Below are 12,315 nucleotides of genomic sequence, written 5' to 3' on the forward strand. Positions count from 1 at the left end.
GCAAGTGACAAGGTATCTGCTCCGACTTCCATGTTGAATTCTCAATATTTAGCTAAATGGGAAGCTGAATATTACTAAGCCAAGTTATAAAATTAATAAGGCATTTAACAACCTCCATCACAACTTGCCACAGCTTGGCTAGAAACTCACCACAGCTGGCAAATGCACAAACGATTCAGCAATTTGCAGCAGATAGAGCTGGGCTTTTCTGGACTTCCCTCATGATTCTGCACAAGCCATGTTGTCAATGGGCTTGTAAGTTTCCATCATCAATGTCAACACATTATTCAACAATGGAGGACAATATAACCTAGCCCAGTCCTATTCTCTCAAATCTGTTACAGAATAGTAATCACATTGAGAAATGCAGAAGTATTAGTTTATCTCTTTTCCCTTCCTCACAAAATGCTCCCAGGACAGTAATGAAGATTTGTCATCAAAATGCTAACCTGAATAAAATTAGTTAAACCCATCAGATTGGGAACTGAACACGTTTTTCTTAGCTTGCTGTGTAGGAGGTGGTGCTTGGTCAATGTACATTCTCCATGTTGGCAATCAACCAAAATCAAGCTGCCAGCTGGCCAGCAACCTTCAGTCATGCAGTATAAATTGTTGCTCACTTTGAAACCTCTGATGAGTGCAAGAAGAAAAACTTTGAGAGCATGTCTTGTTTTTTCAGCATAATCATTTAGATTCATACAGCACGGAAACAGATGACGTCCACACTGAGTTACTGACAAGAATTTACAGAATAAAGGAAGTTTTTTTTTTAATAATTGAAAGCAGTCTATCAGCAACTGTAACCTTTAATTATTTGTGTTTCCAAGTTGTTACTGCCTTCATTGTCTTTTGCGGGTCATCTCATGACCAATGAGTCTGATGCTGGATGTGCAAGAACATCCACAAAACTGGCAGTCAGTTGTTTGGCAACAACAGGGAAAGGAAGAGTTCATAACACAGGGGAAAATATATGTATGTGTCAGTGTTCGTTCATACTGTCCTATTAAAAAATAAATAATTAAAAACTCTTATATACATAGGGGAAAGCAGGACATTTCTGCAGTTTGTGCCTTTAGTATGGAAAAAATTCAGGAAGTGTTCAATGAAGGGAAATTCAAATCACCTGTGACGGTAGAACAGTCTCGAACCAAGTGGGTGATGTACAGTGGAACAGTCCCCAGTCCTCGCCCTGGAGCTGTAAGTATTCAATCTTGGTTTTTAAAAGGTAACAAATTTTCAAAGTAACTTCGAGCTGCAGTACTTCTCTGTGCTTTCCATGCAGCCTTTTTAAAAATTCTGTCAGTAATGGTTTTGATTTCACTGCAAGGTTGTTTGGATGATAAAATTGACTCTGGCTTTGAATCATCATGACATGTAGTCTTTCCCCTATTTCTTTTCTTCTCTAAAAGGTACTGATTCATGCTGGGACTATAGTTTCATTAGTCATGGAACTGCCCCCACCCCCACCCCCACTAACTTGCTAACTGCAAGTCCTAAGTAGGTGTGATTCTATGAAGACAAATCCAAGTTCTGTCACATTCTCTTAGGATCATTTTGATTAGGGTCACTAAAGAGCTAACAGAAACTGCATTATGATAGTTGTACTCCTCTCTATAGTGCAGTAACTTGATTTCATTCCCCAGCCATTCATTTAGCTGAAATCAGCTACCAAGATCAGGGAAGTTTTTAAAATCTTTGACAGTGGTGAGTCTTCTATGATATCGTGAAATAAGAGCACCTTTTGATTCTCATACCCATGACATCAGGTTTCAATGAACTGTACCTTGGTGGTATTCCAGTTGAGTGATTTGAACTTTGTGGTATATGTAATTTCTTTAGGTGCAAAAAATTTAATAATTTCATGAAAGCATTTTAATCATTTTAGTAGAGTTCCCCCCAAAAATTCTACTTTTTATTTAGAATTTCAGCAAAGCAGTTTCTCTGCTCACTTGCACACTAAGTGGGCCAGGCTGACCAGGCCATGAAAGTTGCAGGCCTGATCACAAAGTGTGCAAAGTGCCATTTATGTGCCTAGCGGCCATCATGATAACTCTTGGACACTGTCCAGTAACTCCTAATGTGCAGCTCAAATATGTGATTGTTAGGTGAGGTCAATGTTTGTCCCCAGCTATGTTGGTTTCACAGTCAAATAGCCTACCAACAGTCACTGTCCAGGCTCCTGCAGTGGAAACTGCTGACACTTGTGAAACTAACCTCTGGCTTGAATACTAACCTTTGGGAGAGGAAGCAAGAAAATTATATATTGGCAAAAAGAAATAGTGGATTTATCTTGGTTTAATGAATAAAGTTCATACATGTTATCACCAGGAAGTTCAGTATTCATTACATTTGAAAGCCCAGTTAATATAGTTTTCTTTCTTCCTTTTCTCATAGTGTATCAACAATAATATTCGCTCGAATAGATTCAAGACTTCTCTAGATCTGCCAGACAGAACACTCCAGTTTGTAAAGGATCACCCTTTGATGGACGATGTTGTAACTCCTATCAATAATCAACCAAAGTTAATTAAAGAGGGAACAAAGTACACCCAAATTGCAGTGGACAGAGTTGTTGCTGCCGATCAGAAAGAATATGATATCATTTTTCTGGGAACAGGTAAAATACTTTCTGTGCATTTAATGTACTGTTGAGAATAACTGTTTTATACAATGTTATATTTGCATTAAATTTTTCCTGTTCTTTGATAGGACCAAAAGAAAGGGCCATTACTCCAGGGACCAATTGGCTCCTGAGAAAGTGAGGCTTACCAGCTGAGAAATAAAATTATAAAGAAAATATAATTAGAATAATTAGAGAAACATATGCACTATACCTGATACACAATAACAATGGTTATCTAACATTGAACTGCAAGGGAATGATTTATATGAGTAAATCAAGCTATGTTGTTTGGGGACATCAAATATCTTGAAAATAAACTGACATTAAGGAAGTAACTCATCTCCCAGCTGGCCGTGCTTACGTTCACTAAGATACGAGGCATAAATGCTAGAGAATTAAATATTTCCCCATTCTTAAACCCTATTTTAAGCATTAAACATGCCTAAAATAAGCATAGAATGACTAAGATTGAGATTAAAACTCACTCTAGATTGTCCAAATGGTGTACCCTTTCTTCAAGTGTCAATGAAACCAGTTTATTTGCATATCATTAGTGGATGGGATGCAACCATGCAGGCTGCTCTGTCCTCAACAGTGTTTACCTTCTTATGGGTTGTTATTACTGCTCATCAGGCAGGAAGAAAATATTCCATTAAACTCCTTACTTGTGGCTAGTGGACAAGCTTTGGAGAGTCAATGGGTGAGTTAGCTGTGTCAAAGTTCATAGCTGACCTGCTCTGTAGCTGCATTATTAATATGGCTGGTCCAATTCAGCTTCTGGTCAATTATAACTCATGGGATTTGTGAATTGGGAAATTCAGCAATGATCATGCCACTGAATATCACGGGGAGATGTCAAGATTTATGTTGGAAATGGCCTGGCATCTGTCTGACACAAATATTGCTTGTCACTTGTCCATCCAAACCTGGATTTTTTCTCAGTCTTGCTGCATAGTGGCACAGACTGCTTCAATATTTGAGGAGTCAACAATGGTATGAAACATTGTGTATTGCTTAGCAAACACTTTTGATCTACCTCAAACCTCATGATGGAGGGAAGGTCATTGATGAAACTGCTGAAAATGCTTGGGCCAAGGATACTACCCTGAGGAAACCTGGAGGCCCTTGTGGTACAGTGGTAGTTAGTAATATCTCGAAAGTTGATTAGGAAATATCTACCCTGAGGAATTCCTGCAGCATTATTCTAGAGATGAGATGATTGACCTACTCCAAACATAGCCATATTCCTTTATGCTGGGTATGATTCCAACCAATGGAGAACGTTACCAAAATCCAATGGACTTCAAATATTCCAGAGCTCCTGGATGCCATACTCAGTCAAATGCTGCCTTGATGACAAGGGCAGTCATTCTTGCACCCCCCCCGGCCAAGTTCAGCTGGTTTGTTCAGCAAGTCTGGTAGCATCTGTGGAAAGAAATCAGAGTTGACGTTTTTGGTCGAGTGATACATTGGGTGTGCGCTCGACCCAAGACGTTCACGCTTGATTTCTTTCCACTGATGCTACCAGACTTGTTGAGTGTTTCCAGCGATTTCTGTTTTTGAGTGAATTAATTACTTTGATTTCTGGGGAAAAAATGTGATTGTATATCTTGTACAACATTGTTCAAAACTGCCAATCACAGAAATCATATGCTTTTTTTCAGACAGTGGATATCTGCACAAGGCACTCAGCTTAAAGGCTGAAATGTTTATTATTGAGCAGGTGCAGATGTTTATTTCCGCAGAACCAGTGCAAAACCTACAGCTTTCTTCACAAAGGGTAAAACAAGCCTAATGTCAAATGCGTTACTCTTTTGTGATTTTATTTTCCACTTTTAACATGCATTTCTTTATATATTTCATCAATTTTACAAATGTGTTTTTTCTCTTAGGGTCAGTTATATGTTGGATCTCCATCACAGGTTGTACAAGTGCCTGTGGCTGTTTGCACACGGTATGTTAATTGTTGGGACTGTGTGCTGGCAAGAGACCCTTACTGTGCATGGGACAAAAACACAAGGCATTGTGTTGACATTTCAAAGAAAAAAGCTGGTGTTCTGTAAGTAAACAGTGCAACCATATGAGTGTCTATGAGGCCGAAGTTTAAATGTATCATTATTTGAAAGCATACTGATATGGCCAGGACAGCTCGCTGCACAATTTTGTTTCATTTACTTAGAACATTATTTGCTGGTGCAAATATATCTTATATTCCATTTTAATCTTTATTTTAACATTCCTTAGGAACCTCATTCAAAACATAGAGAACGGAGATCCTTCAGAATGCCCCACCCATGGTATGTTTTCCCTGTTTACAGCTTCAATATTGGGTTGCACTCTTCTCATTTCCCTCAAAAGTTCAAAGTTTTTGATATATTGTGCTACTTATTTCACAATGTTGTGCTTTTGGTGAACGTAATATCCTGTATACAGAATAACAGATGGTAATGAATGCCATAAACTTATAACCATTCAAAGACATCAGGTAAGCAAGGTGCTAACGGGAGAAAAGATCCTGTAACCGTCTGCATCATGAAAAACAGCGGATTTGACAAAATAATGGGACTAAACGCAGACAATTCACCTAGTCCTAATGGCATGTATCCAAGGGTTTAAAGGAAGTGACTGCAGGTATAGTGAGGCATTGGTTGAAATAGTCCAGACTCACTGTCTATGTGGGTTTCCTTTGGGTGCTCCAGTTTCCTCCCACAGTCCAAAGATGTGCAGGTTATGTGGATTGATCATGCTAAATTGCCCCATAGTGTCTAGGGATGTGAGGTTAGATGGATTAGCCAGGGTAATGTGGGGGTTATGGAGATGGGTCCAGGTGGCATGCACTTCAGAAGTTTGGTGCAGACTCAATGGGCCGAATGGCCTCTTTACTGTAGGAATTCTTGTAAAAAATAGGAACTCACTCTAACACACAGAACAAAGAATTGGGATTATTGGATCTTTTTTCTGATTGGAAAGATGTAACTAGTGGAATGCCACAAGGATCAGTCATAGAGTCATACAGTACAAAACAGACCTTCAGTCCAGCTCATCCATGCCAACTAAGTTTTCCAAACTAAACTAGCCCAACTTGTCTGCATTTGGCCTATATCTGTGTAAACCTTTCCTATGTGTGTACCTATCCAAACATCTTTTAAACGTTGTATCTGTACCTGCATCTATCACTTCCTCTGGCAGTTCATTCCACATACAAATCATACTCTGTGTGATAAAGCTGCCCCTCATTAACAACCCTTTGAGAGAATTAATTTCCTGTCCTGGGCTTTAAATCTGCCACCCTTATCCTAAAACTATTACTGTTTATTTTAGATTGCCCCACAAGAGGAAACATCCTGTCCATTAACACTTTGTGAGTCTTCTTTTGCATCTTATAAACCTCAATTAGATCTTCTCTCTATAAATCTAGAGGGTAGTGGGTTGTTGACAGTAGCAGTCAAGGTTCCTAATGTACTGCTTTAACCAGTCTCCCATTGCAAAACCGGAAGCTGATCTTTAAAATGGCTATGACAGGAGAATCAATGCCTGGAGCATTAACCTTAAATTGCACATTGGCCCCCTCTGCTGGATAGTGGAGATGCCGCACTAAGTCAGAAGTGTCAACAACAATTTGTGATAAAATAGCACATATAATATTGATAAATGTCCCAAAATGCTTTGCACAGATGTAATTAAGAAAGGATACCAGGCCAGTCAAAGAGATGTGAAGGAGAGTGATCAAATGCTTAACCAAAATGATATTACTGAGAACCATGAAAGTGGAAGGGAGTTTGAGACGCAGGATTTAGGATGGTTAGTTCTGGAGTGTGGATCACGGCAACTGAAAGCATTCCTCAGTGTTGGGGATGGCCTTGGACTAAAGTAGGTTGAAGGTAGGATTGTTTATTTCTGCCAGTTATTGACTTATATGGCTTGCCGTTACTGCATTGCTGAAAATTGGGAGATTTTTTTTTAAGCCAGCAAACCTGCAGTGTATATTTAATCTACGGCTGAGTTTAAATCTGTTTGTTTTTGTATCTTGCTTATCTATGTACTCAGTAACATACTCTGTGCATTATGGCATTTGTCAGGGTTATGACAAAGATGCCATTTTTGGTTTAATTAATGTTTGTCTTTAAACATTGATGTTTTGATAATGACAAATTTGGATAGTGAAAGTTCTGAGAAATGGAGTAAAACTTTTCACTTTGGCATCTAAAGTCAGAATCTCCCAACACTCTCCAGTCAAGCAAATCATGATCCAAGTAAAGGAAAGCTCTCCTATGGCCTCAATTATTCATTATCTATATTAATGACTTGGAGGAGACAGCAGAGTGTAATGTATCCAATTTTGCTGTCCATACAAAATAGGTTGGAGAGCATGTTTTGCTGGAAGACATAAGGAATCAGCAAGAGGATATAAATTGGTTGAGTGAGTGTGCAAAAAATTGGCAGGTGGATTTTAATATAGGCAGGTGTGAGATCACGCACTTTTGGTAGGAAGAATCAAAATGCAGATTATTATTTAAATGGAGAGAGACTCCAAAAATGCAGCACAGAGGGATTTGGGTGTTCTTATGCATGTACCACAAATGTTAGCATGTAAATGCAGCAAGCAATTAAGGAGACAAATGAAATTTTGGCCTTTATTGCTAGGGTGTTTGAATTTAAAACCAGGGAAGTACAGACTGTTGATAAGGCTGAATTTCGTGTACAGTTACAGTATACACAGTTATAGCCCTGTAATTAAGACAGGATTTACTGACATTTGAGGCAATTAAAAACAGTCACTGGGCTGTTTCCTTGGATGAAAGGGTTGACTTTTCAAGAATGACTAAACAGGTTATGCCTTTATTCATTAGCATTTAGAAGAATGAAGTGTGATCTTATTGAAATATAGAAGATCCTAAGGGGACTTGACAAGAGAAATGTTGAAAAGATATTCCACTAGTAGGGGACATAGCTACAGAATAAGGGTCACTCATGTTAAAACTCAGACACAAAAGAATTTCTTTTCTGAGTAGTGAATATCTAGAATTCTCGATCCCCAGATAGTTGTAGCTGGATCACTGGAAGTATTTAAAAAGTTTAAAATATTAGGGGGTTAAGGGTTATGATGAGCTGGTATGAAAGAGGAGTTGAGACTTGGGGCAGATCAGCCATGATGTTATAGATGGATGGGGCAGGCTTGGGAAGCTGAATTACATGCTCCTGCACTATTAAAAGTGAGGCAGTATGTGAATGAGATCAAAAACATATAATTTATACAATTTAACCACTAACTGGAAATAAATTCATCAGTAAGTCTACATGCACTTGTGAGACAAGTGAGTGAATCATATGAACTTATCTTGCAGAATGAATAGTACCATTTAGCTGTACCACTTTTAAAGCTGTTCTACTGACTGGCTTGGATATATTTCTATGTATTTTATTGCTTCTTGGTAATAGCAAGTTGAATTGTTCAGTTTGGGACAGTTTCAAATGCACTAAGCTGTGGGAACTGGATTGCCAACTTCTAAAACCTAATATAAAGTTGAAACAGTATTAATGGCTTCACAATCATTGGGCTAAGGAAAGAAAATTGGACAGATTTCCTGCTGCAGATTGTTAATTAGTGGCCGTCTGCTGGGAAGAACATCAATGCTGCATGCAGTGGTACAATGGCCTTATCACGCTCACTGTTGACAATTGCATATTTAAAAAAATAGAGATTTGGCAAATGTCTATTAAAGGGTACAGTAGCCCTCAATATTTTTTAACATCTAAGTATTTCAACAGTGATATTAATTTAATTATTAACACTTACTCCTTTTATTTGTTCAGAAAAATTGAAAACAGAATTCCGAATGATTATTCCCGGAAACAATCTGGTGTTGGATTGTCAGTCTACATCTAACTTGGCTCACATTCAATGGTTACGAAATGCAAGTGTGATTCCAGCAGCAGATACAAAATATCTCTACTTCACTGATGGGCTATTAATATTTAATGTTTCTGCAGCTGATGAAGGACAGTATGACTGCCGATCTGTTGAAACAGTGGCTGGTAAATCATTTGGGCAAGTCACAGCAAGGTACCTCCTCCATTCTGTGCACAGACCTCGCATGGGTCAACAGCCAATTCCAACTGAAGCTCTTCCTGGTGGTAAATCTGCAGTTTCCATTGTGCCAATCTCTGCAAGCAATACTGTTCGTGTGGGGAACTTGCCTATGACACAGAGTTACCTTCAGACTGAATTTACAATAAAAGGTTTCCTGGTACTTTTTGTCATGATGTTCATACTTCTCCTAGCATGGAATCTTTATAAAGGACATGTGCCCTTGCCTTTACGCCCATCAGGAAATGGGAATACAAGAAGAACGCCAACAGCCCTTCTGAACAACTCAGTGCAACAATTAGAAGAGAAACCACCATCACCTATGCCCCCTCAATTAGAAGCTGCAGTCAGCAATGTTGACCTCCCACTTACTGCTGTTGTGAGTGAAAGTTCAGTTGAGAAGAACACCAATAATAACTCTATACCACTAGAAAATGCTAACTCCAGCTCTGCAAGGCCATTGTTTGTCCTTGATGAGTTAGAATATATTGATGCAGATCAGTCTGAATCAAAAGCATAAGCCTGAGGAAAGGACACTGATGGTTCAGGAAATCTCAAGGTGTGAATTGCTGTGTGAAAGGTACCAGGCAATGCCGAAGGACTTTTTTTGATTCTCCTATCTGTTACGTTGCCCTTGGCAACCTCATGCACATCCTTTTGAAAAGAGCTACTTTGGCTGGACTAATGTTAATGTGAGAGAATAAGTTATACATTCAGCAACAAACCATAGACTTAGAAATCTTAAGAAAGGATACGTTATTCTACTTTATGTACATTTCTCTTCAAGAAGAGAGAGAATGTTTTTTATCATTTTACACTTAAGATCTACAATTTTCAAGTACAAAGCATTGTATTGGAAAGGTACTATAAGGTTAACTCAGTGGTCCATCACTCCCAGCAAGGAAACCATAATTGAATGCACTATGGATTGGCAATAAGGATACAATTTCCAACTCCCTGACCCACATTCTGAATGTAGCTATCCTCTGGGAGCATGAAATCGCTGAATTTTCCCATCTCTGCTCTCTAGAAGGACCACATGGTACCTGTGCTGCTGTGATTCAGTCTAACTCAGTTTTTGTTCAATTTGTGTTCTCCCCTGCTATTGTGGCATACTTGCATTATTGATCTGTAACATTCATATTATCAAATCCACAGTGACCAGACATTTGTTGAGCTTTTGTAATTGGCTCTGCTGAAAACTATTTTAATGTAAAACATAATGATATTTTCCCCTTGTTCCTAGTACCATAATTTTTAAGTCCAATAAGCCTCTTTATATTCCAGCTTTATCGCTGCATCCCTCAATTCTTTCTAATATCTAGTTGTTTCTTGGACGTATTTATATTACCTGTGTGAAATTCTTTCTTGTTATCCTGTTTTAAAATTCTGTTATGTTTTAGTTAAAATTATTTCCCTAACTTCTGCATTTTTGACATGTCCTCTGAAGCTGAACAGTCACTGTGGCCCTGCAGTCTCAAACCATGAAAGGAGCTTCTGAGATCCCAGAGTAAACCCCAAATTTCTCTTGAACAGTCATAATAACTTAGTTAGTCAGCATTCAGCTGAGTAGTACAGGGTAGAATATACACGTATTGGTATCCAGTAAGGCCATGATCAGGCTGGTTGGGTTTTCTCACATGGTGAGTAATGAAATTTTTGTACTCATGCACAAAAAATAGCCAGACAAGGGTATAGAAATGAGACTAGAATTTTACCTCCTGAGTGTTCAGGAAGTAAGAGCAACCAAAGAAAACACCATACATCTGAACACACCACTTGATTTAACATAAACTATGAAAGCAAAGTGAAGAGACTAAATTATGTCGTATGATCTCCTTTAACTCTAATCTTACTGATCAGCTGTTTTCTCTTGTCAGGATAGGCTTTAACATTATTGAAATTACAGACAAGCCACACACAGAATAACTCCAAGTGTATCCTGTCTGTAAAGTCACCTTGCAAATCATTTTCATTAAACTGCAATAACATAGGCATGATTTAAACAACAGCAGCCTAAATCGCAGGTGGTCAGTCTGCAAAATTAATAATCTTGTTTTGTCAAAAGTGCAAAGGTGTGAAATATTTAGAGCAATTTTAAATCTTTCACCACATGGACTATGGATTAACGAGCCTAGAGTTTTTTTTTTGTAAAACCAGGAATAATAATATTTGGTTTTAAAAGTTTCCCTTTGTTTATGTTTGTAGTTCTTGAAGAGAAAAACGCAAGAAGCTTGATTGAGTAGCTTGTTGCTTCAATCTGGCAGATTGTGCTTTGACCTTGTCTGACATTGTCTTCAGCCTTAAAATAAAATGACAAGTCTACAGTTTCACCACCTAGATTGGCCAAAGCCCAATAGCTGTCGGGTTAAAATATTCAACATTCAATGTAATGAGCATTGAGACTATCTTTGAGATTTGTAGGAACGATAAAAACAACCAGAATTCCCTTGCCTGAGCTGTCATGTAGTTGTTGTGTGGTGGGAAGTGATATCCCAATACAATCCATTAGAAACTGCCATCTAGGCTGAAACAGAATGAATGGCAATGCCAGTGAGATGCTGGAAAGGTATGGTGGAAGTATAGCTCTGTAAGGAAGGTGAGAAAAGTTGATTTTCAAGATTAAGAGTATGGAGAATAGGAATCAGAGAACAGGAAAATGTTCGTAGTGTGATTAAAAATTTCATGGGTGATTGAACAGAACCACGCTTTGTTCCTGTGCTGAGCAGCTTTCTTAATTTTAGTAAACATCAGATTTTTTTTAAAATCTTCCAACAATTCAAAATCTTAAACTTCTTCCTAGGCAGTTAAAACAGATTTTTAAGTGCTGCCTGTATCCTAAATCACATATCTCATCCACATATCCCGCAGTGAACAACATGGCTCCCTATCCTTGATTTTTAAATTCTTATCTTTGTTTTTAATCCTGCTATAGACTCACCCCTCCAACCCTGTAATGTCCTCTTATAAAACTCTGATACATTTGCAGCCTTTCACATCTGGCCCCCATTGCTTTCTGATTTTAATTGTTCCATCATTGGTGACCCTAAGCTCAGAAATTTCCTCCCTAAATCTCTTTGAACACCCCCTCTCCTCCTTGAAGAGCCACATTCAATGAAACTTACCTCTTGTTTAAGCTTTATATGTTTCACCTCCTAACAGCTTGTATGCTTAGTAACAGATTTTGTTTGGTAAAAACACTCTTGTTAAGTGCCCAATGTACCATGTTAAAGGCTTCATGTAAATGCAAGTAGTTGTTGTTATATGACTTACAATACTGTTTTGACAACCTACTTGAAGTTTTTTTTTAAATGCAGACTTCTTTCACTTTTATTTTCAGTGAAGGAAGACTACTTAAGTGTTACTAAATCTACATTTTTGTGCATGCTTTAGCTGAGGTTTGTGGCACTTTTTATATCTGAACTTCCACCTGACTGCTCAAATTTTGTATTGTACAGGCAAATTTGTATTTTTGTACTTAATTTTTTTTGTATTCTGGCTGCTTTATTTGTTTGTGTGTTATACATACAAAGCACAATACTTGGTATTTACCCTTCTTAGATTTTTTAAAGGGCAAGAATGGCATATCCCATTGAAGAGTTAT

The 12,315-nt window shown here is 38.1% G+C and overlaps 1 protein-coding gene across 1 annotated transcript in view; it reads left to right on the top strand.

Annotated features, from left to right (window-relative positions):
* LOC109938277 (semaphorin-4E-like) overlaps positions 1-12,309 on the top strand; it is an 81,734-nt gene extending 69,425 nt beyond the window's left edge. Inside the window, exons 11-16 of the mRNA XM_048614299.1 lie at positions 1,041-1,197; positions 2,395-2,617; positions 4,288-4,403; positions 4,516-4,682; positions 4,868-4,920; positions 8,438-12,309. Coding sequence (XP_048470256.1) covers positions 1,041-1,197; positions 2,395-2,617; positions 4,288-4,403; positions 4,516-4,682; positions 4,868-4,920; positions 8,438-9,231 — 1,510 coding nt within the window. The 3' untranslated portion in view covers positions 9,232-12,309. The remainder of the gene's footprint in view (positions 1-1,040; positions 1,198-2,394; positions 2,618-4,287; positions 4,404-4,515; positions 4,683-4,867; positions 4,921-8,437) is intronic.
* Positions 12,310-12,315: the final 6 nt, after the last annotated feature.

The sequence above is a fragment of the Rhincodon typus genome, chromosome 29 (genome assembly GCF_021869965.1).
Source record: "Rhincodon typus isolate 14 chromosome 29, sRhiTyp1.1, whole genome shotgun sequence".
Taxonomy (NCBI): domain Eukaryota; kingdom Metazoa; phylum Chordata; class Chondrichthyes; order Orectolobiformes; family Rhincodontidae; genus Rhincodon; species Rhincodon typus.